The 26,525-nt window shown below is 38.8% G+C and overlaps 1 protein-coding gene across 4 annotated transcripts in view; it reads right to left on the reverse strand.

Annotated features, from left to right (window-relative positions):
* The window catches only part of dennd5a (DENN/MADD domain containing 5A), a 64,676-nt gene that overhangs the window by 16,559 nt on the left and 21,592 nt on the right, over positions 1-26,525 (reverse strand). The window contains exons 2-11 of one of the 4 annotated variants that reach the window (XM_061963979.1): positions 19,229-19,300; positions 18,325-18,434; positions 14,411-15,098; positions 10,403-10,590; positions 4,946-5,254; positions 2,969-3,184; positions 2,646-2,880; positions 602-752; positions 424-517; positions 133-237 (exon numbers count right to left, since the gene is read on the reverse strand). In XM_061963979.1, the coding sequence (XP_061819963.1) occupies positions 133-237; positions 424-517; positions 602-752; positions 2,646-2,880; positions 2,969-3,184; positions 4,946-5,254; positions 10,403-10,590; positions 14,411-15,098; positions 18,325-18,434; positions 19,229-19,300 (2,168 nt within the window). The remainder of the gene's footprint in view (positions 1-132; positions 238-423; positions 518-601; positions 753-2,645; positions 2,881-2,968; positions 3,185-4,945; positions 5,255-10,402; positions 10,591-14,410; positions 15,099-18,324; positions 18,435-19,228; positions 19,301-26,525) is intronic. The other 3 variants (XM_061963976.1, XM_061963977.1, XM_061963978.1) reach the window with 3 other exon arrangements.

The following is a 26,525-nucleotide window of genomic DNA, read 5'->3' on the forward strand; positions in this document are numbered from 1 at the left end:
AATGAACCAGCCTTGTATAACAAAATATCAGTCAAAGCTGGTCTTATGGTGGAGGAAGCTGGAAGAGGGGAAGACCACATGGGCAGCTCATGTGGTCTGAGCATGAAGGCCTCACAGAGCACCAGCACATACCACATCCACAGTCACCGACTTTAGACAGGGCTTGAAGGACTGCAAGTGCCAGTAGTAGTCAAGAAACAGCAGGAGCTGCAGCTCCGGAAACAAACACTCTACATGCTGAGAGTGTGCGAGCATGAGTGCAAACAAAACAAAAACAAGATAAGACACAGTGACCATAGAGATGGTGAAAAGTGGGACAAAAATGTGGGGAAAGGTAAAATAAATTGAGTGAAAAAAGGTCAAGCAGAATGAACAGCAAGAACAAAGCTAAAGGTGTAAAATGCGCATTACTAGTATGCTAACCTCCCTCTGGTCATTATCTAAATAAAGATGCTCTGCATGCTGCTTCTGACGATCACGCCTCCTCCACTGGGCAGGGGCGCTCCTCTTGGTCCATCTGGAACATAGAAAAGCATTACATACAGTCAACTGAGAAACAAGGACCGATCCGTAGAATATGCAGGCCATGCAAAATAGTCACTTGTTGCTAGTGGGCCCAGACGAGAGCACATCAGTTTGTAGTCGTGGGAAGAAGCCTTGCTCATAACGTCCCTGGCCGATCTTCATGTCCAGGAGGTGCGGAAGCAGAGCTGTGTGGTCGATCTTCATCACTCTCGCCTCAATGGCCTTCTCTGTGAACAGAAACATTGTGTTCCCATTAGTGTTGTTCGGTTTGCCGGTACTAATAAAGTACCGCAGTACTAATGAATTGAAAACGGTACAATACTGCTTTTGAAAAATACCGGTACTTATTTTTCCATCCATATGCTGCTGTGCGGCGGTAACGTACAGAACTGAAGAGCATGTTGAGTGTGTCAGCATGCACACACTCACAGAGCGCACAAGCAGAAACAGTGAGGAAAGGAAAATGGCAAATAAAAGCAATTCTACTGGTTAATAAAAATTGTGCGTGAAGCGCAATATGGAGGTATTTGGGCTTCAAAACTATCAATAAAGGTGACGCTTTAAGTGCCACGTTACAAGCAGTGCTTTAAAACACTGCTCACCATTGGTGGCAAAGCAGTATTACCACCTGCACTTCAAACTTAGGTAAGTATTTAAATAAGCATCCAGACCTGTACAAGAAGTTTAAAGGTAATATATTTAACCAGCTACCCTGCTGTGCACATGCAGATACGTAGAAACACACAGAGCTGCTTGGCTTGATACCAAATATTAGCAGAGTCAAAACCGCACACGTAGCGCAAACTAATGCAAGTGAAATCACTAAATTTTGTAACAAATTGCTACAATTTATGTTTTATCCTTAATGTGTGTTTTACCTGCTACATGTCTTATCTGTGTAGTTGTAGCCACTGTATTGTTTTTAGTATTTACTAATGATTGTATTTGTCTTAAAGCACATACCAAGAGTGGCAACAATAAATCATAAAGCGTGTAATATGTCAGAAAAGCTTTCCATTATATTCTAACCTAATCCTAGATTATGGCAGGCTATATATCCATCCATCCATTTCTACCGCTTGTCCCTTTTGGGGTCGCGGTGGGTGCTGGAGCCTATCTCAGCTGCATTCAGGCGGAAGGCGGTGTACACCCTGGACAAGTCGCCACTTCATCGCAGGGCCAACACAAATAGACAGACAACATTCACACTCACAATCACACATTACGGCCAATTTAGTGTTGCCAATCAACATGTCTTTGGAGGTGGGAGGAAGCCGGAGTACCCGGAGGGAACCCACGCAGTCACGGGGAGAACATGCAAACTCCACACAGAAAGATCCTGAGCCCGGGATTGAACTCAGCACTACTCAGGACCTTCGTACTGTGAGGCTAACCCCTGTTCCACCGTGCTGCCCTTCATATATTATATATAGCCGCAGGCTATATATAATATTTAAATTGCTAATTGTTCTTTGAGTGCAACAAGAAAAGCCTAATGTGTTTAATGCCTTTTAATTTTAATTCTAATCTTTCAAAATTGGTCTTTGAGTGCAATAAGAACTGTATGTTTATTGTATCGTAAGATTTTTTGTTAACATTTTTATCTTTTGTGGTTCCTTTCATTTTGAAAAGTATCGAAAACTATCAAAATACATTTTGGTACCGCCAGTACCAAAATATTGGTATAGGGATAACCCTAGTTCCTACATTGACTCTGTTATGGCCAATTAGTTCTAAAAACACACCCGCACAAATTAGTAGACACAATACAAGAGATGATCAAGTTAGCCTTTACAAATAATAATGCTTAGTTTTGAGAGGCATTAATCCAATGTAATATTGTGTTTCTGCAGTGAATTATCATAAAAGATGTGTCTAATATTTTGCCCTTTTCACACAGTTATATATGTATACCATAATATAAGTTATTAGAATGTCTTAAAACAGCTCTTGCACTGGAACTGATTTGATTGTGCAGGTGTACTGAATATACAACCGGTCTGTCTCACAAAGACCTTCAAAATGAATCCAAATAATTACAAGAGAATGTCCTGTCTAATGTATTGGTTTTGTTCATTGGCCATTTTGTTATCTAGATTCCTTCCGTCCATATTGCTTACCAGACTCTTCGATGTCTGTACATTTCTGGTACATAGAAGTGCGCAGAGTGGGTGTGCGGACATTCAGCATCCGAACTTTATCGACTCGACTGTCAAACACTCTCAGCGTGTGCTCCTTCTCCTCATCCTCATGGCAGAGGATCTTACTGTCGATGAAGGAGGCAAACATCTGTGTCTCCAGGAAGCGAGACAGAAAAGGCAGGTAGGGCTCAGGCTGGTCGGATAAGAAAGAGGCCTACACACACGCACACAAAGACAATTCATTATGAAGGGTTATGCCTGCAACTATACAACACTAGTAATAATGATCCGAAACTTCGAACCTTATCAAAGTTCTGCATCTGGTCTCGATTGGTGAACCAGGACTCCTTGTCTTGACTCGGTTGGATCACAAACACCTCGTAGTCGGCAAACATCTGAGTGAAGCGGTTGGCAAACACCTCGCGCACATGGATGTTGAACTGGTGCATCTTCAGCTCCTCTTCATCACAATGGAAGCGTGACTCCTTTTTACCACCGTCATCCTCTCTCACCTCCAACTGATGAGCACAGACACATGTGGAAGCAAAAACACAGCTGCATTGATCAATTATAACTGTAGCACTTATCAATAGGTGTCAGAAGCTCCTCTGTACAGATGCCAGAAAAAAGGAGTTCAAATAACAGAGCCATGCTTTGCTGCCTAAGTGAAACACTAGGAATGCTAACAAACGTGAGGGCTGACCTCATAATTGAAAACTAATCAAAGGCAATGTGCCCATTTGGTAATTGAAACGTCCGATTAATAGGCAGAAACATCCTCTAGTCTTCAACTTAACATCAATGCTATTATACTATTCTATACTACGTCATTACTGCCATGGTTCTGAATCTGATGGTTTGATCAACATTTTTGAAGTGTAGTACAATTGTTATCAAATTCCGCTGTGTGCTAACAATACATTAGCTTCCAGGACCATTCATTTGTACATGTAGTATATGACGATTCATATTCATTGTTTCCTTTATCTGGACTTTCTATTCATCACTTTACTCCTAAAGTATGACAGTAATACAACAAATATTTTAGTTGCAGTGTCAATGTAAAGCTCAGTCTTAATGCATCTTAGCTGAACTACAATTGTGTGTCTTGTAGGGGTGATGAAATGGCTCCCTCTTGTGTTAACCCTTGGTGTCTGCTGTTTAAAAATATCATATATTTTTTCAATCAAGACATTTAAACAATTTCTGTTTTAATATGACGGTAATTGTTATCCTAAATGTAATTAAGAGATGCACAACATTATTATTTTTGCAACACAATTAGGTAAGCTTTTGAGGGCGATTTGTGATTCTAAAAACAAAACAAAATTAAAGGGGAACTGCACATTTTCCCTTTCATTCACAGTCCTTATGGAAGACAAGAACACATGTTTTTTTATGCATTCTAAATAGTAAATAAATGCGATCAAAAGTCTGCTTACAATGGAGCCTATGGGAGTCGCTCTATTCTGCCTATAAAGCCCTTAAAAAAACATCCAAACACCTCGATTAGGGTTTTATATACATGATGTAAGTATGTATGTAATGTAGGAACAGGCACGTTTATAATATACAAAATATATTTAACTATTTTGCTCATTATAAGCATACGTGGCACATTAATTTCAAAAACGCATCACAACGTTCACTTTTTTTTTTTAACAACATCCCTGATTTCTACTCACTGCAGACTTCAGGAGAGCCAATAAACATTAAAAAATCACTTACTGTGCAAAGTCTGCTGTCAATAGGATGTCAATCCTCACAAAGAAAAGAGGGGGTGGAACCAGGCTTTTTGTGTCTTCTCGCCATTGCCATGTCTAAATTGGCTGTCAAAGTGTACCAACTTCTGGGATTGTGTTCTCATCCTTCAACTATCAAGGTGAGAGGCATGATTTATGATCTCAAATAAACTTTCACAAGCACCAAGGCAAGGAAGCAGCTCACCAGCCAATGATATCAACATAGCAACACAAGCTCTTGATCCTGGCGCCGCTATAAATAGTTCGTCTGCGTTACAACTTATAATAACAATATCACAAATACTTGGTTAATATTCAAGTCCCAAAGTTTAAATGGAGTATTGTTGGCGGTTTCTGGATGGTTATTTTTGGGGTTTTATGGGCGGAATAGAGGACCTCCAATTGGGTCCTTTGTAAGCGGACTTTTATTTAAGAGTTAGAATGTATAAAAAAAATATGTTGTCTTGTCTTTCCTACTGATTCCAAAAAAGTGCACTTCCCCTTTAAAAAAACATCAGCCTGACAATCAAATCTTACCTTTTCCAGACTGACGCCTGTCCTCTTGACCAAAGCCTGTAGCCTTGCGATTGTTTTATTCTCCCTCAGCAGGTAGGAGTTTAGAGGCGAGGCCAAGTTGCCGTTGCGTTTGTCGGAGACCACGTCAACTGATCGCAGGCCTCTGTGCTCAACTTGGAAGTCAGAGTCGAGGTTGCCTTCCGGTGTGACACCAAAGGACATTAGCACCTCTGAGATCTCTTGTATGAACTCTAATTTGTTGGGAAACTGCGGCAACTCCTCTGGAAGTTCTATAAAATGGTTGTCGATGTCCACAAAACACAAGTTGGCCTGGGGAGACATGGGATAGAATATGAGACAGTAACCAATTCTGGGCTTGAGTGCCTTTAATACTATAAACAAAACTCAAGAGTGGAAATGCTGATTAGAAAAATACAAAGTGAACGTGTATGTAATGTACCATTTCATTAGCCCGCGTGTGTTGTAAAAGAGGGAGGACAATACACTGGGACACAATACTAAAACAAAAAGCTGACCTAGAAATGTCCTTGAGTATTCAGACACGTTTTACAATAAAAGGTCAAGGCATAAAACATCTGGAGAGACAGGATGCTTGTGAAAAGTACATGCCGGAATGCAAAAAGTGGAACTGCCTTTCTTTCGGCCTAGTAGCCACACAGCAAAGACACAAATTACATAATGAACACAACAAATATTCAGAAGTTGTAACTCATAAGAGCTAGTGTTGGTCATCTTACCTTAAAAAAGTAATTAGTTACAGTTACAAATTACTTTTCCCAAAGAGTAATTTCCACTTTACTTGCTGGGCAATTAGTTACCCAGTAAAGTAACTGTGACATTAATTTTTTTTATTCAATTTTTTTTACAGGGTTACGTTCAATAACATCTTTACGTCGTAGATGTTTATATTAAAGGATCGAAGAATAAAAACACTATGTGCAGTATTTTAGAACATTTGGCATTTATCTGAACTCTAAAATAGATTGCAGTGTGCCATATGATATGCATATAAATAATGTATAAAAATATAATATTCCGTAAAGTAACAACATTAAATATTAAAAGTACAAAACCCAATACGGTACCAAAAATGTAAACTTGGGCAAAAAGACACAAAGGAACATTTGTGTAAATACAGCCTGAAAAAACTTTAGATAGAACTGTTAGGAAGTTTTGGGCAAATAAATGACATGCACCCAAGTAAAACGTTTTAAAACGTTCCTGCATTAAACATTCTGACAATAAATTGCATGAGTGTACCAATATCGGGGTCTTTTCTTAAAATAATTTTAATTATGCAAGAGAGTAATTACCTGTGATTAATCATGATTAATCCAAATTCCAAAATGTGATGAATCAGATTAAAACGATTGGCTGCATTTACTTCGGGGTTTGGTTAGCAGCAGGAACAAGTGTCATGTTGGCATGTGTTGACGTGAAGTGCGATTCGAGTTGCTTGAGGCAAACGTGGATAAACGTTTTTTTCCAGGGCGTGCATGTTATACATAAACATTCTTGCCTTTAATTTCCATCCATCCATCCATCTTCTACCGCTTGTCCCTTTTGGGGTCGTGGGGGGTGCTGGAGCCTATCTCAGCTGCATTCGGGCGGAAGGCGGGGTTTCAATGAGCGAAAAGTAATGCCGGTACTTGCAGTTTGAGTACGCTACCTTTGAATTTCCCTGGCTCCAGCTCGTCACAATTATCAATAGTGTTCTTGTTGTGTCAGTCAGAGCGTGCAGTGAAAGAGCATGAACAGTGAAGTGAAGTGAAGTGAATTATATTTATATAGCGCTTTTCTCTAGTGACTCAAAGCGCTTTACATAGTGAAACCCAATATCTAAGTTACATTTAAACCAGTGTGGGTGGCACTGGGAGCAGGTGGGTAAAGTGTCTTGCCCAAGGACACAACGGCAGTAACTAGGATGGCGGATGCGGGGATCGAACCTGCAACCCTCAAGTTGCTGGCACGGCTGCTCTACCAACCGAGCTATACTGCCTCAAGTGCATGATCCATCTACCCAGTCAATCATCATCCCCGCCCCTTCTCTCTGCATTCAGCTGATCTGTGGCCGAAAACTGACACTTTGTGCTTCATTCAACCAAACTGTAGTGATGAGCCATTTCATATTCTCAGTAACCACAACAGCGTTGCAATGATGGGAACAGTAATTCATTAAATTACTTGTTACTGAAAAAACATCTGCCGTTATTAACAACAGAATAGATAATAACCAATAGAAATACGGTGGAATCTGAAGTAAAGTTCGACCACCATTTTAGGGGAAAACTGCACAAAAACTTAGGAGGTTGGACCGGAGCACCTAAAAGATATATGTTTGGCATTTCTTTAACTTCTTTATGCTAATATATCATGAATTACACTGGAACGTAGTAAAAACATACTACACTGGTTGCTTAATACAAATTGGTTAAAGCAAAAAAACCTCTGTTAATTGACTGAAAGAAGTAAAAACAGAACATTAATAACTCTGGATGACTTCCTGTCCAACACGAGCAGATATTTTAAATATTTTTTAGCGAGAGATCACTCACACCTGCTAACAGTTTCCGCTGTCACTTTCAGCCTCTCTCAGAGCGGTCGCTGCCTCCTGGTGTGACGAGTTTAGAACAGCTGGCTGTGTTTTGGCCCTCTATTTGGTCAAGATTGATATCCTCTTGGTGCTGCGTCAAAAACCAAAAACCTCACAAACTGTGGTTTAGCCTTTTTTGAGGGGAAAAAGTAGCAAATGAGATCTTTGTTCACTTTAATGAAAGACTGTATTATTTTTATAAGCTGTAGGTTTATTCACTTTAAAAGATCACAGAGTAAGTGCTAGAGCACATCCATGTAACATTATGAACCCGAGAGACCAGTCAATAATCGTCATCTGTTTTTCTAAAAAAAAAAAAACTAAAAAAAACTAGAAAAAAAAGCCCCTAGATTCAACTGATCGTCGACTATGGGCAAAATCTAAAGATCAGATTCGACTATGAAAATTTACAGTTGAAGCCAGCTCTACTTATAGCAGTTAACTTTTTTTACACTGGTAAACGTTAAAGAATGTTAAAAGGTTACTTGAAACAGTACCTGTACAATAATAAACATTTTTAAATTCCCATGCTAAAATTGGTGAGGGAGGCAGACATGAAGTAGAACTGAAATAAGAGCGCTAACAAGGAAATAACCCTAAACTCAGGGAAATAATACAAAATACAAAAGTGGGTCAGGCCTGACGTAACAGATCCTGTCATTTGGATTCCGAATTGGAGGTCAAACCAGCTGGGTTCTACCTCCAAGGATGAATCTACTACCGGTATATAGGAAAAATTGGGTTATGTTTTGGGGCCAATGAAGCAGTGTTTAAGTGTCCAAGTTTGGCTTCAGTTGCACTGTTTTATCAGCAGGGCAAATGTTCTGTACTCAATCTACATTAAAAATTAGACCTTGCTCTTATCTATGACAACATCAGTGTGAAGGAAATCAAGTCGAGATGTCCCGATCTCGATCACCAGATCAGACCGGTAGCCGATATAAGTATTTTTTAACAGATCGAATATCAGCTGACTACCTTACCTCAGCTGTGTCCTGGTGTTCACAAGCTAAAGATTGTACTCATGTGAAAGATTTATTCTAAAGGGATGCACACTCAGGGAGATACAGTAACATTTCTGTATTCCCTTGTTACACACATGTAGGAGGTGTGTGTGTGAATTCCAGGAGGGATTGGTATCGCAAACATAGGCTAGAATGTAAGAGCAAGCAGGAACGAATGTGTCGCGGTTATTGTCCATCCACCATAATCTATAAACGAACAACATAATCAAAACAGTAGTATTTCTAATAGTCACCTCAATGGCAGAAAATAAAAGTTTCTTACAGGTTACATCACAGCAAGACTACAGGAAGATGACGAGCTCAACATGCTACATATACTACACACAGTAAGATGACCAAAGAAGTTGTTAACTGCTCAACTTGAGCTCTGGAATGTAAACAAAGTGGAGTGGATTGATACCAATATCGATAGTAACAATACCAATTATAATATCAGTATATGGTCGATATTACAGTAATTAGATCAATATTCTTTATTATCACAAAATTGTTTTTTCTCATTTTTTGTTACTAAGGCTTTGAGGGCAAAGCCCAAATTATTTAAATTGGAGCCAAATGTATTTGTTTTGCTTTTGTTTAGTTATTGTGCACCATCCACTTTAATTTGCTCAAAAAATAGTATAGAGCATTCACTACCTGCTGACAAACATACTGCGTCATTTCCAGTTGTATGATTTTCTTAAAACTATTATGAATCTACTTGTTAATTTACTGGTAATATCTGGTTACTTTTTGTTGTAACATGGTTCTAGCTACATTTCTGTTAAAATGTCCATGTAATCTTCTGTTGTTTGGATACTTTACATTAGTTTTGAACGATACTACAAATTTGGTATTGATCCAATACCAAGTAGTTACAGGGGCACTACTTGCCATACCAATGCTGATACTCAAAATTTTCAAAATCATTGAATGAATCAACTTTTGATCACAATTATAATGAGACAAAAACACAGGATTGCGGCGTAACATTGTCAGAAAATATTCAAATGATTTCTTACTCTTGGGTCTTAAATATTGGGACGCAAGGAAAAAGCAAAATAAGGTTTTTGGGATGATAAATGTATCGATATAAACCCAGTTGTATCGACCATATACAGATATTATACTTAGTATTATTACTGTCAATATTTGTATCGATCTACCCACCTTTGTTTACATTCAAGAGCTCTAGCTTAGCATGGACGGCTTAATGTATCTTCCTATGGTGTGTTGTGAAGCATGTTTAGAAGCAAGAATCTTTGCTTTAGCTTCTAGCTCGTTAGCAAGGACGCTACAGTGCGTTAAGAGCGCGGTCGTCCGCATGTCGTTGCCAAAGCAGCAAGAATGCGTCATCAACATGCATTATCACGATACAATAGTATTGAAAGCTCTATGGTTGGCCACGTTTGATCATTTATATTGTATATAGTTTATATTCCGCAACCCTATATCAAATCTGAAGCCAAAAAATCAGATCTGTAGCGAAGGCCAAAACTGCTGATCGGTACATCACTAAAATCAAGCAAGCAAACCCTGGTCTAAGGCATATTGATGTGTATTATCGACACACAGACACAGTGTAAGGAGGAAACACTCCTTTTCCATACCACACTTAGATACAATGTTCGGGACAAAATGTTCCATCAAGCAGAGAAAGTTATTCAAAAATCCAAATTGAAGCCTGAGCATACAGCTCAACTGAACACAATCAGTGTACTCCACGTCACACAATATTATATGATGTACCACCATACATTGTGCAGGGCTGGTGCTGGCTGTGTGTGCTTCTGCTTTAATAGGTAAAATACACTGGTATTGTGGAGTTGTGTTTAGGGCAACGTAAAAGTGAGTGTTTACCTCCTGTGGTAGCTCTAACTTGGTCCGGTCATCCTGTCCATTCGAGTGCAGGCCCATTAGATACGGCACAGGTGCATCCAGGAAGTGGAGGAGAGAGGCGGGGAGAATGGGAACATACACATGCTGCCACTGAAAGGGGAACATTAAGGCTGTGATGCTCTCGGCTACAGTCATCAGCCTTTGGTAATCTGTAGGACGCACACAAACAAAGAGTGAGCGACTGAACCATTATTTTTATCAACTAGATGCAACACTAAATTGGCCCTAGTGTGTGGATGTGAGTGTGAATGTTGTCTGTCTATCTGTGTTGGCCCTGCGATTAGGTGGCGACTTGTCCAGGGTGTACCCCGCCTTCCGCCCGATTGTAGCTGAGATAGGCTCCAGCGCCCCCCGCGACCCCAAAGGGAATAAGCGGTAGAAAATGGATGGATGGAACTAGATCGGCACCCTAGTGAGAGCAGTCCTCAGGCTGCATAGACTTAAAAAAATTTTTTTGAGTGGAGCGTAGGGGGGGTGAATGGGTGGTTGGGGGCCTTCCTGAGCTAGAAAATCAGTGGTCAGTCCCTTTTTGAATGAAGTATTTTCAATATCAGTAAAATAATTACTGATATGTTAAGATATCATGCTTGACAGCTGTTTGATAACATTAATTCATTAATATTCATTAATTAAAAATAGCATTATAACTCCTCCGGTTTGATAAACTTCAAAACTTTACCAACGCATGTTCTTTTATACAAATGTTTAGACCCTGAGAATGACATGTCCCATTTTTTGGCAAATATACTGTCTTACATTTGAGTCGATATTTCCAAAACTTTTTTTTAGGGGTAGGCCATAACATAAGGATAAGGCTATTGGATTTTTGGTGGAGTGTGGTTTATAATGTAGCTTATACAAATGTCTGTTTATTAAATTCATCCTGCAAATACTAGAAAGTAGTTCGTAAATTAACAAACTTTAGTGTTTGTACGTTTTGTGCATATTCTGGTCACAAAATCACTGTTAAAAACAAGTTGGTGTCCTAATACTTTAGCAGAGTTAGTTTGTTTTTGTGCAACCCAGATTACTAACAATGACTAAAACATAGCTTGCTTGGAAAGTTATAATGTCAGTGCAGGCAGATAACTTGCTTTGTTAAGAACACCTCCAGACTAGTATCCTCGAGAAGATCTCAGTGTATGAACTGTATCAACCAAAGTCAACTGACACTCTGACTCATGACAAATTCCCTTTTCATGACTTCACACATCAGGACTGCTTCATATTTCACACTCCAATCAAGCGGGCCACATAGTAATAATACAGTATGTGTCTGGTTTTCCTCATCCACATTCCTGCTTCTTGTTGACAGCTACGGCTCTGCAGCAGCAGGAGCAGCATTGCCTTCCCTCTTATGGCAATGAAAATAAATTCCATCCCTTTGGCCATGCACTGGTTTATAAGACAAGCCCAATCACTCTAAACTAGTTTATCCTCTTGGGAGGGAAATTAGGATACTAATATGAGCCCCTTGTCCTTTTGACAAATACACATTATCTCAATTGCTGAATGGACTAAATGGTGACTTCAACATTATTTAAAAAGTATGCCCCCACTGGCATCTACATTAGGTACATCTACACAAGTAATGTGATGCAGTATAAATAGAAAATGTTACCAAAAAGTGTGATGAAGTACTGTTTCACAAAACTACAAACTACAAACGCAACAATAAAACAGATTGTTATTAGGGCTGGGCGATCAAAAAAATAATCAAAACCAATATTTAGACCTTCAAACCGACGTAAAACTGTTGTGCCGGTTCATTAGATTGTTGTCTACTAATAGACTGCTTTTTGGTGGCAGTTGTTAAATGGATAGACATCCTTAAGAAAATCATTAACAAATGCCACAAATTATAGAAATGATTGTGGAAAAAAACTTAACATTATAGTTATATTTAAAAAATTACCTGTTGTTTCGTTAGGTAAAAGTTATAATCTACATTTCTACATACCACTGCATTAAAATCATTTTCCTTGCAAAAAATAAAAGGGTTTTCTCCATTTTTTGCAACAGCTAATGTGTTTTAATCTCAATAAATTCCCCTTAATTTGTTTGTTCAGTTACTTGTTTTAAAATATACACATATTTGGAGAATAAACAGATTTTTGAGTTTTGCCCAGCCATAATTGATAAATTACAGTAATACCTTTTTGACAGTATCAGTCATAACTAAGCAGTGTCTTAAAGAGGTTATGTTGTCATCAATGTGGGTTTTTATTGCGCGAACAGCTTCCTGTCAACATTTTGTGATGTGTGACCACAGAAATGGTATGATGAGTAAGTAGGTAGACTTTACAGGTAGTGTTCTGATTACATTTTGGGAAGATCCCATACACTGAATAAAACCCCGTTACCCAAAATGGAAAAAACATTTTGTTTTAAATTAAATTTGCTTTGTGTTATTAGTCAAAATCTCTCTTACCGCACTTTATTCGGATCTGATCCACATGAAATACATTCTATTATGTGTAGTCATTATATCAGGCTGTAATTTGATAAATGATTAAGATGCTGAATTTAATCTGCACCCAAAATAAAAATAAATCATTTTGCAGGTGACCAAGGCTCAACCATGTAATGTTATCTATGAATGGGATCATATTACATGGTGGAGGCAACGTACCTTTAAAGAAGTGAACAGCACATTTTACATTTCACACTCTAATTAGCATATTTACATTTAACACTTAACTCTGCTATCACCAATCAGTGGCGTGATGCTTGTTCGTTTCACATTCAAACCACATAAACTAAAACAAGAGTGTGCAGGAAACACACAATTGAAACTAAGGAGCTACTTGGTTGCTGCGATACATTGCACCACTTCAAATATTGAACATCTGTCCTACACATGACTCCTCGTGTCCATTGCCAAAGTTAAAAAGCAGAAATGACCCGAAAAATGTGACTTTATTCGACCGTCACAAATGAGCTGACCCATGACTTAGAGAGGACAATGTTCCCCCAGAGAGATTGGGTAAACACTGTCTTGGAGCAAGTCATTCAAGAGATCATGGGAGAGATGTTGTGTGGCTGGTTGCAAATCTCAGCTTTATTTCAAGGCCTCACAGTTATCTTCTTGTAAAGCATCACATTCCTCAATGTGTGTGTGTGTGTGTTTAAGTGCAATGTTTCCTCCAAACAATCCCTCGGTTCTTCCCTGTGGAATACTGCCAATCGACACCCTTCGCACGTTCTGCAGCTCTCGCAAGGGGGAGAGGGCATGATGTCACCTCCGACCAATGATAATCATCCTGCATCATGGCTATCCTCCCTGTCTCGACGTTGCCTAGCAACACCACAGCTTTTCCTCTTAAGAGCCTCTCACCCAGTGTGTCCTGGTGTTTTATAAACCATTTGCCCTTTCTTGCCATTGTAATGGATCTAAACACCAGTCCACATCTAGCACACACACTACTTTGCTCTTGCTCTCTCTAAAGGCCTTTTTATGCTCAGCAAATAGTATACTCTCCCACATGAGAAACTACTGCTGCGACAGGGGATGGTGTCTCTAAATTTGACATACGAGTTTAATGTGTATACAATAAATGCATCAGCATCCCACTGCACAAACAGCTGACTAGCCTGAGATGGGTAAGGTTCTTTGGGTTATACAGGCTGCTACTTAAGACTGCCCTTCTTTAATGGACACTTACAAGATTATGTAACCTCTTAGACAAGTGGCTCCAACATGTATAGCAGAGATTTGCCAGAGCTTTGGGTCACTTTCATTCACAGGAAACCTCAAAATGCAAACTGCAACCTCCATACAAAAAACATGTCTCTGACATGTCAGTCAAAACTGAGCAGTTATGATTGCACTTTACAACAAAGATTCCATTATTAGAATTGTTTAGTGCCATATGCTGTGGCTGCTGATTGTATAAAACCATGTTGAGTACTGATGGGACCATAAAACAAACCCTGAGTGAGTGCAAATGCAGCAGATGTGCTACTTACGCTGCGAGTAGAGCAGTATCTGCATCTCGAGCAGGGCACAGGTGAAGAGTTGAAGAACATTCTCCACCCCCAGCAGGTTGATTACTTCCCTAATGGCAAAGTCAAAGAGTGGCAGTTCTGATGTGCTCGGCCTCTGGCACACCACAGGACCATAGACGCCTGAAAACTTTAGGGATCGCCCGGAGGGTGTCAGGGGCACCTCATAGAGGATGTTGTAGATGTAGCTCTCCAGCGGGAGGGGTGGGGGATGGGGCGAGGTAACAGCCTGGTAAAGCTGCTGCAGCACTTTTTTGCAGGCCTGGGCAAAGGCCATTGGTGTTATCAAGCAGATGCACTTTGACACGTACAGCGTGTCTCGGCTGATGTCATATGAATTGAAACGCTGCAGACGGGAGATAGCGGGCGCTGCGTGCAGGATGGGCCGATGGTGGGAGTGGTGGAGTCGCAACTGTTCCTCGGGTGGACGAGAAGAGGTGGCTGTGTGCAAGATGTCGTACTGCTCTGCATTGTGCATGTGGTAAAGAGTTTGCATGGCACTGCAGATCTGTTTACTGGTCACCTCTTCGAAGAAAGTGAGAGCAAATCCGTAAGTCCGGGAGCCGTCCTCTCGAGTGATGATAAAGGAGTGGAACTGCGGCTCCCGAGAGTCCACCTGTGTCCTGAAGGCAAGACCCTTTGGCATGCAGAGCTGCAGGAAGACAGAGGAAAAAAGACTTTTGAGATTAAAAGTGTTGAGGTTATAAAGTAGGGGATTTGAAAACTTAGAATAACGAACACTTGTTTTCCTTGTCAGATGAGTAATTGGATACAGCCAGATTTAAGGTTGATTAGCATTCCAAAAAAGCACACCGCAGAAAAAAGAACACTTGGTTCAGCACCGTTAAAATCAAATTATTTGTGCTATATATATATATTATATATTATATAAATTATATAAATTATATTATTTATTATTATTATGTATTATTATTGTCTATTGTGAGCGAACTGTGGTGCTGAATTTCCCCCAGGGATCAATAAAGTACTTTCTATTCTATTCTATTCTAATGTACTCCCTGCACGGCCCTTTGTCAGTACTATTCAAATTAAAAAAGGATATTATGCATACAGTGCAACCTCGATTTACGAACCTCTAACAGACCAAAGTAAAATATGCTTTGGTGTACAAACTCTGTGTCTGTGTACATCCACCCATCGTGTGCCTGCAAGGCAGCCATTTTGTGACCGGCAGCACATTCATTGGGGGCCAGCTGATTGATCTCCGGTGCTTACTGCTCATTCAGTCAGCAAAGCACATAGCTGCTAGAACCTACTATGTGTGCTTCTTAAGTGTTTTTTAGCCTTTTTTACAACATTTTTGTAGTTTTGTTAGCTTCAAAGGAAGCAATGGACAAGCGCTGTGTGGTTAAAAACAGGAAGTACCAACCGCATTGTCAACACTGCCCCTCATCCCCACACGGCTGCAGGCAAAGAAGATTAACCAACAAGGCAAAGTGGATTTTATTTTTATTCTTAATAACTGTAGCTACATGTCTGTTTAATTTAAGTCTTGTGATTTTAAACTGTGGGTGCACCACAAGGCTAGTGACAGACTTAGTTTGTTTCCATGCACTAAATGAGTGTGATTTCTCAATTTATTTTTCTCAAAATAAGCTTTCTTAATCACATGGAAACACTTTAATCTGAACGTGTTTAGCTTTTGAAAAATCGGATTAACACACCTAGATTATGCAATTGTAAAGCATTTTCTCTGACACGTAGCCGTTATCAGCGCGCCAACCTCCGTGGAGGACCAACACGCCGCTCTTTACTATATTATTCACAAGCTGAGAAGAAAAAGCTGTGGGCGGAAACTGGGCAATTGGGGTCATTTTAGAGTGTTTAGCTAGGTGGGAATGTAAATACAAGAAGAAAAGGCTACATGCTTATAAAATAGCGCGAACAGCTTTCCGATATCTACAACTTTCTACAACTATTTTGTGTTGTTGGTAATGTTTTAATGTGTTTAAATTACACATATTGTTATTATGACCATTTGAGACATACAAAAAGATTGCTATTTTAGTCAACTACTTTGACTATTTACTATTAAAACAAACTATGCAGTGAATTATTTTTAATAACTGATTTACATGTGGACAGTTTATTCTTACATCACTAAATTTAGTATGAATAACAATGTTGTGGATGATCTGAATGAACGAGATCGACGCTGTCTTGAAGACATGTAATATCTACAGCTATTTATTGTTGTCTACTAACTAACGAAACATACACAATTTTTTTATTCTGTATGAATTCCATAGTGTATAAAAACAATTTTAGTGTCAAAATATGGCTGTTAAGAGGTTTTTCTCCACCATTCTCTCCTCCGGCCGGGGTGTGCTGGCATCATGACACATATTTTGCATCTTCTTTGTAAACATCCTAACCTTTATTTAATGGGTAGGTTAATAGGTTTTACATCATATAATTGAAAATATTGTCCTATTTCCGCTTCTATATCCCACAGACTTGTTCTTGTTTGCTTGTGAATAATGTAGTAAAGAGCAGCTTCTTGGGATTGGCGCACCGATATCGCCTAAATGCCAGAGAAAACTGGTTTCTAATTGCATAATGTAGGTGTTTTAATACAATTTTTTAAAAGCCAAACACAATCAGACTAAGGTGTTTCCATGTGTTTAAAGGGGAACTGCACTTTTTTTTGTGTTCTTGTCCTTATGTAAGACGAGAACACATGCTGTTCTTTTTTCATGCACTCTAACTCGTAAATAAATGTTAGCAAAAGTCAGCTTACAATGGAGCCTAAGGGAGTTGCTCTATTCTGCCAATTAAGCACTTAAAAAAACATCCAAACACCTCCATCGTTTTATATACGCTCTGTAAGTATATATATGTATATATATATACACACACACACAATGAGGTGGCGACTTGTCCAGGGAGTACCCCGCCTTCCGCCAGAGTGCAGCTGGGATAGGCTCCAGCACCCCCGCGACCCCGAGAGAGAGTGACAAGCGGTAGAAAATGAATGGATGGTAATTTTAAGCATATGGCAGCGCTTTGATTTCAGAAACGCATCACAACGTTCACTTTTTCCAATAACAATTTCCTTAAACAATATACAATTATGACACACTTAATTACAGCCAACAAACGTAATTAAACATCACTTACTGTACAATGTCTGCTCTCACTTGAGACCGACTAATATGTTTATATATTCCAGTTTAGATGAAAAATCATTTATAATCCTTGCAAAGGGGTGGAACCAAGTGTCTTCTTGGGTCTTTTTTGCCATTTCCGGGTCTAAGTTGGCTGTCAAGGTAGACCAACTTCTCAGTATATGGCCACATCCTTTTACTATCAAGGTGAAATGCATGATTAATAATCTAGAATTAACTTCCACGAGCTACTGTACCTCTCAATCAATGCGCTGCTATAATAGGTCCTTAATGTTAGCGCTTATAATAATAATATTACTAATACTTGGGTAATATTCTGGTCACCAAAGATAAATGGCGTATTGTTAGCGCTTTTTGAATATTTTTAAGTGGGTTTTATGGTCGGAATATACACAATGACATCATGACTTCATGGCTCCCGTAGGCTCCATTGTAAGCAAACTTTTATTTACAAGTTAGAAAACATGAAAAAGAAAAATGTGTTCTTGTCTCTCATCAGGACTGTGAAATATAGGCACAATTCCAAAACTTGTGCAGTTCCCCTTTAAGAAAGCTTATTTTGAACTGAATTTTTTGAGAAATCCAAACAATTTAGTGCTTTGAAACGCACTTAATGCTATAATTCTATGAATTCTACAAAAGTTTTCCAAACATTTTAAATTTCCCAAATTTGACAGTTGTTGCAGATGGAGGAAGCAAAGATTTTAGTAGCTGATTTTTTAATCTTACCATGCCAACTGCATCCTGGTCGAATGAATTCCACTCGACATTGTCGGGGTAATGTGCAAGAACTTTGGATTTAAAGGTTCTCCTTAGAGGACTCTGCTCAAAATTCTCACCTGAAAAGGCAAAGAGGAAAGAAAGAGAGGAAGTGAAAACTAAGGATAAAGAGTCAGCACAGAAAACCCCAAACGTAGGCAGAGGTGGCACAGAAAATGCTTGGTAAGTAGGAGGCACAACTCCAAAATCAGCATATATTGGTCTAGAAAAGAAGACTGTATTGTGTCATGTAAAGCTGCCATCTGCATTCCCAGCTAAAAATAAGCCAGATCGATACATTAATGACAATAGATAAAAGAATGAGATGGCATCCACAAATCCAGATGCTTTGTGACAGCTTTAATGACAATACACAGAAACACACAAAACCATCCATCAAGAAAAAGCTCAAAGTGAGCTGATTTGAACCCAGATTGAAGCAGAAGTGATGCACACACCAAGGCAGTTCATTCAGAGTGTAGGAGAAAAGTAAACATTGACCAGGCAATACCAGCGCAGGCAGCACTGGAATCACCAGTGTGTAAGTGCAGTGTGTGCAGTATGTTTTTGCGCGCCTGCACAGAATACAGAAGCGGTGATTGTCAAACATAAGCTCATTGTTCAGCCGCTGCTTGGGGACGTGAGGGAGGAGGAGGGGGAAGCCAGGAGGAAAACATTTAACTGAAGAGTGTGCAAAAAAGAAAGGGCAAGTCCTTACACCGTCAGAAAATAACAAGAAACTAGGAGTATGACGCAAAATGAAAAAAGGGGCTAATGAGGAGTTTTCCAAACGTGTGCCAGGTTAAAAGGTTAGGGGGTTAAAGCTAAGCACGGGTTAAAAAGGAAGGGGTACAGTGTGTGGGTGGAGGGTTACCTTCATTTGCCCCCGCCAATTTTCCTTTGGCCCCATCTGTGAATTTAGTAGCCTCTATATACTGGCATAAAGCTACACAGCAATAAAACAAAACAAAAAACATCATTATAAGCCTGGTTGCGGTCGGGGAGCACATCACTTCTCAGACCTTGACGCCACAGTAGACTTCAGGGTTACTTTTTTCCTGTTATGGCACGAAACGCAACCTTGTGGTGTTATGATGTACAGATATAGTCAGAAAGTGTGCATGTTAGGGTTTCCTTTTCTTCTACACACCACGCACAACACTTGCATATTAAATTAAATTTTCACGACAACACTTTGCTGATGAGACAGAAATTAATAATCAAAAAAATGGATGATCATAGATGATGACGTATCTAACTGGATTAACCTTTCGATAAAACGTCAACATTTGATCAGCGTTTTAATAAGGGAAAACCCATGTTAGTATATCAAATACTACAAAATCCAAAACCAGTGAAGTTGGCACGTTGTGTAAATCGTAAATAAAAACAGAATACAATAATTTGCAAATCCCTCTCAACTTATATTCAACTGAATACACTGCAAAGACAATACATTTAATGTTCGAACTGAAAAACCTAGTTTTTTTTTTGCAAATAATCATTAACTTAGAATTTGATGGCAGCAACACATTGCAAAAAAGTTGGCACAGGGGCATTTTTACCACTGTGTTATATCGCCTTTCCTTTTAACAACACTCAGTTAACGTTTGAGAACTGAGGAAACCAATTTTTGAAGCTTTTCAGGTGGAATTATTTCCCATTCTTGCTTGATGTACAGCTTAAGTTGTTCAACAGTCCGGGGTCTCCGTTGTCGTATTTTACGCTTCATAATGCGCCTCACATTTTCAATGGGAGACAGGTGTGGACTACAGGCAGGCCAGTCTAGTACCCGCACTCTTTTACTACGAAGCCACGCTGTTGTAACACGTGCAGAATGTGGCTTGGCATTGTTTTGCTTAAATAAGCAGGGGTGTCCATGAAAATGACGTTGCTTGGATTTTGCTCCAAAACTTGTATGTACCTTTCAGCATTAATGGTGCCTTCACAGATGTGTAAGTTACCCATGCCTTGGGTACTAATACACCCCCATACCATCACAGATGCTGGCTTTTGAACTTTGCGCCTATAACAGCCTGGATGGTTCCTTTCCTCTTTGGTCCGGAGGACACGACGTCCACAGTTTCCAAAAACAATTAGAAATGTGGACTCGTCAGACCACAGAACACTTTTCCACTTTGCATCAGTCCATCTTAGATGATCTCAAGCCCAGCGAAGCCGGCGGCGTTTCTGGGTGTTGTTGATAAATGGCTTTCACTTTGCATAGTAGAGTTTTAACTTGCACTTACAGATGTAGCGACAAACTGTAGTTTCGGACAGTGGTTTTTGGAAGTGTTCCCGAGCCTATGTAGTGATATCCTTTACACACTGATGTCACATATTGATGCAGTACCGCCTGAGGGATCGAAGGTCACAGGCATTCAATGTTGATTTTTGGCCTTGCTACTTACGTGCAGATTCTCTGAATATGTTGATGATATTACGGACCGTAGATGGTGAAATCCCTAAATTCCATGTAGGGCTGGGCGATATATCGAATATACTCGATATATCGCGAGTTTGTCTCTGTGCGATATAGAAAATGACTATATCGTGATATTCGAGTATACGTTCTCACGCAGTTGCTTTTAGCTGCGGGCATTACACTACAGGCGTTTCTCACTCTTTCTTGTCTCTCCTTCTCACAGTCATAAAACAAGCGCACCTTCTTACATACGTCACATACTGTCACACGTGCAATGTCATACACCCTCGTGGAACAGAGATGTAGCAGCATGGGTAACGATATCTGGGGTGCTAGTGGTAATACGAGAGAAAGAAGGTGCAAATCTGGTAACAAATGAAGGAATAATTAATTCCCAAGAAAAACTGCAGGGAGTCCATCGTCTGGCGGTGGTTTGGCTTCAAGCGGGAACATGTTATTAAACAGACAACCGTAATATGTCAAGTATGCGGCAAAAGCGTTGCTACAAAAAGTAGTACCACTGCTAACGTGTAGCATCATTTGAAAAGTCACCCGCTAGAGAATGAAGAGTGTTTGAAACTCCATGTCAACATCTCCGTTCGGTGCCACACCAACAAAATGCCCAAGCAACCATTTCCACATCAACACCGTATGAAAATAAATAGTCAACAACAGAAGGAGATAACGTCCGCAGGACCCTACCACATAGCGAAGGACATACACTATTTGATTTCCTATTATGCAGCTCATTTCTATTTGACACTTATTGAAATATCTTGTGTGACATCATGCACAAAAGTGCACTTTATTTGTTTTAAACTATTGTAGTGGCGTTGTGTACAAAAAGTGCACTTTAATTTAGTGTTGTTTTGATAAGTCATCTTAGTGACATCATGCACAAAAGTGCACTAATAGCTTGTTTTAAAATGTCTCTGACAATCTTGCACGTTCTGTTTTGGAAATGACATGAATGTTTGTGCCACTGCTTAATAACTGTTTAATAAATACAGTTTTGGTCAATTGACTTAGTTGTGATTTCCCTCTCTGCATGAAAGTTTAAAATTAGCATATATTAATGAAGTATGAACAAGAATGTTTTAATGTAGACACATAGAATCATCATACTGCTGTGATTATATGCATCAAGTGTTCATTCAAGGCTAAGGCAAAATATCGAGATATATATCACACATTTGTTCACAAAGTGGTGACCCATCCTTGTTAATGAATGACTGAGCATTTCATAGAAGCTGCTTTTATACCAAATTATGGCACCCACCTGTTCTCAATTAGCCTGTTCAACTGTGGGGTGTTCCAAATAAGTGTTTGATGAGCATTCCTCAACTTTCTCAGTCTTTTTTGTCACTTGTGCCAGCTTTTTTGAAACATGATCCAGGCATCAAATTCCAAATGAGCTAATATTTGCAAAAAATAACAAAGTATTCCAGTTTGAACGTTAAGTATCTTGTCTTTTCAGTGTATTCAATGAATATAGGTTGAAAATGATTTGCAAATCATTGTATTCTGTTTTCATTTACACAACGTGACAACTTCACTAGTTTTGAGTTTTGTATATAAATGCGAAAAATAAATATTCCCTTGGTCTTTATACAAAAATGTCAGTGCACAAAGTGGACAAACTAAACTAGATCTTAACTAAATTAAATAGTTCAAAAATGATTTCTTTTTTTTTTTTTACTAAGCAGGCACTTTCTATGTTAGAGATACGTGCTTATACCTTGCAAAAGTTATATCACAATCTGAGATATATTACTTAAAGTAAGAACAAATATCTGCGGAATTGCCTGCAAGAGAGCCTCAGGACTCCAGAGACTGTTGAGAAAAGGTTAAAGGCACATCTTTTTAATCAGACTTTTTACTGATCATTGTAAACTCTTCTTTGGTTCTTAATAATTTTCTATTTTATTTATTGCTATTATTACTACTATTATTCTTACAATTGTATGTTTTTTATCTATTTTATTTTTACATATATTTTAAAATAGGTTAAATATGTTTTTTTTTTAGATTACATTAATTTGACAATTCAAAGGTGCTATGCCTTGTTTTGTTGTTGTCATTGTCGTGCTATGTACGTGCACGTGTTTTTTTTTGTTTGTTTTTTACTGGTCTAAAGTATGTTGTGTTGCAACTTGCCTGAGCCTGAAAAGTGCTATATAGATAAAGTATGATTGATTGCCAACAGAACAAAAACACTTGACTTTTTATGTTCTGATTATTTTGCTCATTTCAGTAATAAAGCACAGAGTTCAATGTACATGTAAACTTGTCCAAATAACTACTTTTGACCTGAAAAAGGGTAACAGCACTTTTTGGAATCTTGCCTATCATTCACAATCCCTGTGTAAGACAAGATCACACGTTTACCGTACATTTTTTCATGCCTTCTAACTCGTAAGAAAACGAAAAGAAAAAAAATGCTAACAATGAAGTCAATGGAAGTCGCTCTATTCCGCCCAAAAAGCTCTCTCCCTCACCATTCAAAAACTGTCAATACTCCATTTATATTTCTTGACCTGAATATGAACCAAGTATTAGCCATATTGGTCTTAAAAGCACTAACGTTAAAGACCTAATTTGAGCGGCGCATTAATCACACAGAGTAACTAGCTTATGCTGCTGTATTGATATCATGGGCTGGAGAGCTGCTCTCTCGTCAGTAAGCTGGTGAAAGTTAATTCTACATTATAAATCATGCCTTACACCTTGATAGTAGAAACTTTAAACTTTGAAAGCCAACTAAGACCTAGAGACGGCAAGAAAGACACGAAAAGACGCTGGTTTGAATCCAAACCCCCTTTTTTTCCACTATAACCCTTCACGAAGACTATGATTAATTCCTCATCTAAACGGGAATATATAAACACCGCATCAGTTGGTAGTGAAAGCAGACATTGTGCAGTAAGTGATTGTTTTATTATGCTTCTCATGAAGTCTGCATTAATTGTAGTCAGTGTTGAAGGAAAAAGCGAACATTGTGATGAGTCTATGAAAACAATGTGCCATGGTATGCTTAAAATAAGCAAAATACGTAAATATTACATGTAAATGTGAATGTGCCTGTTACTACATTAAATATATACTTACAGTTGATGGAAGTTTTTGGATGTTTTTTTAAAGGTCTTTCATAGGCGGAATAGAATGACTCCCATTGTTAGATTACTTTTCCTAGCGTTTATTTACGAGTTAGAATGCATAAAAAAAGAAAAACATATGTATGCTTGTCTTACATTGGGATTGTGAATGATTCAAAATTCCCCCCAAAAAGTACAGTTCCCATTTATCCATCCATCCATTTTCTACCGCTTGTCCCTTTCGGGGTGGCGGGGGGTGCTGGAGACTATCTCAGCTGCATTCGGGAGGTAGGCGGGGTACACCCTGGACAAGTCTCCACCTCATCGCAGGGCCAGTTCCCATTTAATGTCGGATATTTTGTGTATTCTGGATTTCCCCAATTTGTCTTGAGTCACTGCAATGAAAGATGATTTCAAGAAATTCAGAGCTGTGGGTCATGCATCTTTGCCTTCCCCAACTGACAAACAAAACAAAAAACATGAAGGGTTAACGTAACCTCGGTGGAGATCATGAAATAATTCTGTCAATCATTTATTGCCCACAACTCTAAATCAATGGACAAAATGGTGTCTGTAAAGTGTATTAAGTACATAAGATATCCTGATATGATAAATAAAGTAATTTACCAACAGCAGGTATATTTATTTATTCTCCGGATTATTGAATTAGTCTGTATAAACACACAAGGTAAGGTGATAAAGGTGGCCTAATAAATGGAACATAAGACAACATGTCAAGCCCCTGTAACAGCAAGCTAAACCATGTCAAGGTGTATACCAAAATGTCCCTAATATGTGCATCAGTGGAGTGTCACGGCTTTGACTTGTGCAGAAGGCTGCTGTTGTGTAACCAACCCTGCAGCGCTGGGGCTTACTGAGGTTATCTAAACAACAAAAAAGCCTTTCTGGACTTGGAAAGCATTCCGCTGTCCACGCACATTTGTTCTAAAGTTCAACCTGCAAAAACCGAAAGATCTGTGACGGAGGTAGTGTTTTTCTCAGAGTTCAGTTTCAGAAAATCTGAAAAAGAAAATGCAAAATCTATACACGCTGTTATTTGAATGGTGTTTTCATGACTGGTGCTTTGAAGTAAAGCAATGCATGTAGTTTTCCACTCTGTTGCTTAATCTAAAATGTCCACAATAACAAAAGTAATAGAGGCAATGAAGTTGCTCTCAGGCTGTGGCACTTTACTTTTGCAACTTGAAATGATTACATAAAATCTGTGCTGTAGTATCTTCACGAGCAAACACAATGATGGTGATACAGCAAGAGAAATGACAAAACTGTTTCCAATTCTTAATTTTGAAGGTGTATCAGGATAATATTTGACAGTGAGATAGTACATTACCCCGTCTGAAAACAAATCCCTCCGAGGTCATACAATTTACAATTAACTAAAAGCGCAAGAATCATAGGTTAAATTATTGACATTTGTTTTGCTTTTTTTTTTTTTGTAACACTCATTTAAAAAAGAACATTGTCATGCATGCTGTCACGCATATTCCAATACCTCAGACCTACTGTGAATTTCAGTTCATAAAGATTTTCTTTATTTGTACTGTGACAGTTTGACCCTGAATGGTGTATTTCTATATTCATTATTTTTACTTCAAAAATATACTTTAAAATCACATTGAAAGTACAGTCTTTCCTTATCACATTATGCTTCGAAGTTTGCGACTTCAATCTGTCGCAGAGGCATATTTTACATAATTTCCGCCTGAATTAAACATTTTCAAGCATAAAAATAGCTAAATGAACTAAAAATATCAATCCTACAGTAGTATGTGCCACTTGTTGAGACCATGGCTCTTAAAATCCGTCCACTATGGCCCTGATCTACTAAAGGTTTGCGTGTATTAAAAGATATGCTTGATAGCACACGCAAAGCTGATCTATTAAGCTTGTGTGTAGAGGATTGCGTCTCTTAAGTGAGTAAAATAAGTGACGCAATCCATTTAGCGTTTCAGTCTTCATGAATATGCAGAATACATGTTGATCATCAGAATGGCCACAGCACAGGGAGGAGAAAATGCAAATATAATTTTTTAGCATTCGGAGTACGATTCATTAAGACTAAAACTGTTCTGCGGCCGCTGTTTTGCGTCTTTATTTATTATTAATAGAAAGAATGCACATGCTGGCAGAAATGGCTGTGAGAAGGGAGGCAATCGGCTGCAGCTCCATCCTACGTATGCTTATCAACATCAGAATCAGATTTATTGGTATATGGACTGTCAAAAATAAAATATTGTATATTCACAAATATAAGTTTATAGCTGCTGGACGACTCAATGGGCTGATTAAAACAAATTCAATTGATGTGTTTGGGTGCCTGACGTTTTTTTTTTTTTTTTTTTAATTATGCTTCTTTTTTTAATTAATATGAAAAAATATTATTTTTTCTTGCCCCTGGAACCTTCCAGCGCACACTGAGAGTTAGTGCCAGCATCTTCCAGGAGTACACCTTCTAAAAAAGTGGGTTCCATTGTAGATGCAGGACTTCTTCTAAAATGCCCATAAAAAGTGGTACACAATAGTCTACTGCATGTTTCAAAACGTCACATAACATGGATGTGCAGTAAATGAGTGTCACCATGGTGGCCATGCAGTCCATGCGAAAAAACATCATTTAAATTAAGCAGTCT

Source organism: Nerophis lumbriciformis, linkage group LG06, assembly GCF_033978685.3.
Source record: "Nerophis lumbriciformis linkage group LG06, RoL_Nlum_v2.1, whole genome shotgun sequence".
NCBI classification, from domain to species: Eukaryota; Metazoa; Chordata; class Actinopteri; order Syngnathiformes; family Syngnathidae; genus Nerophis; species Nerophis lumbriciformis.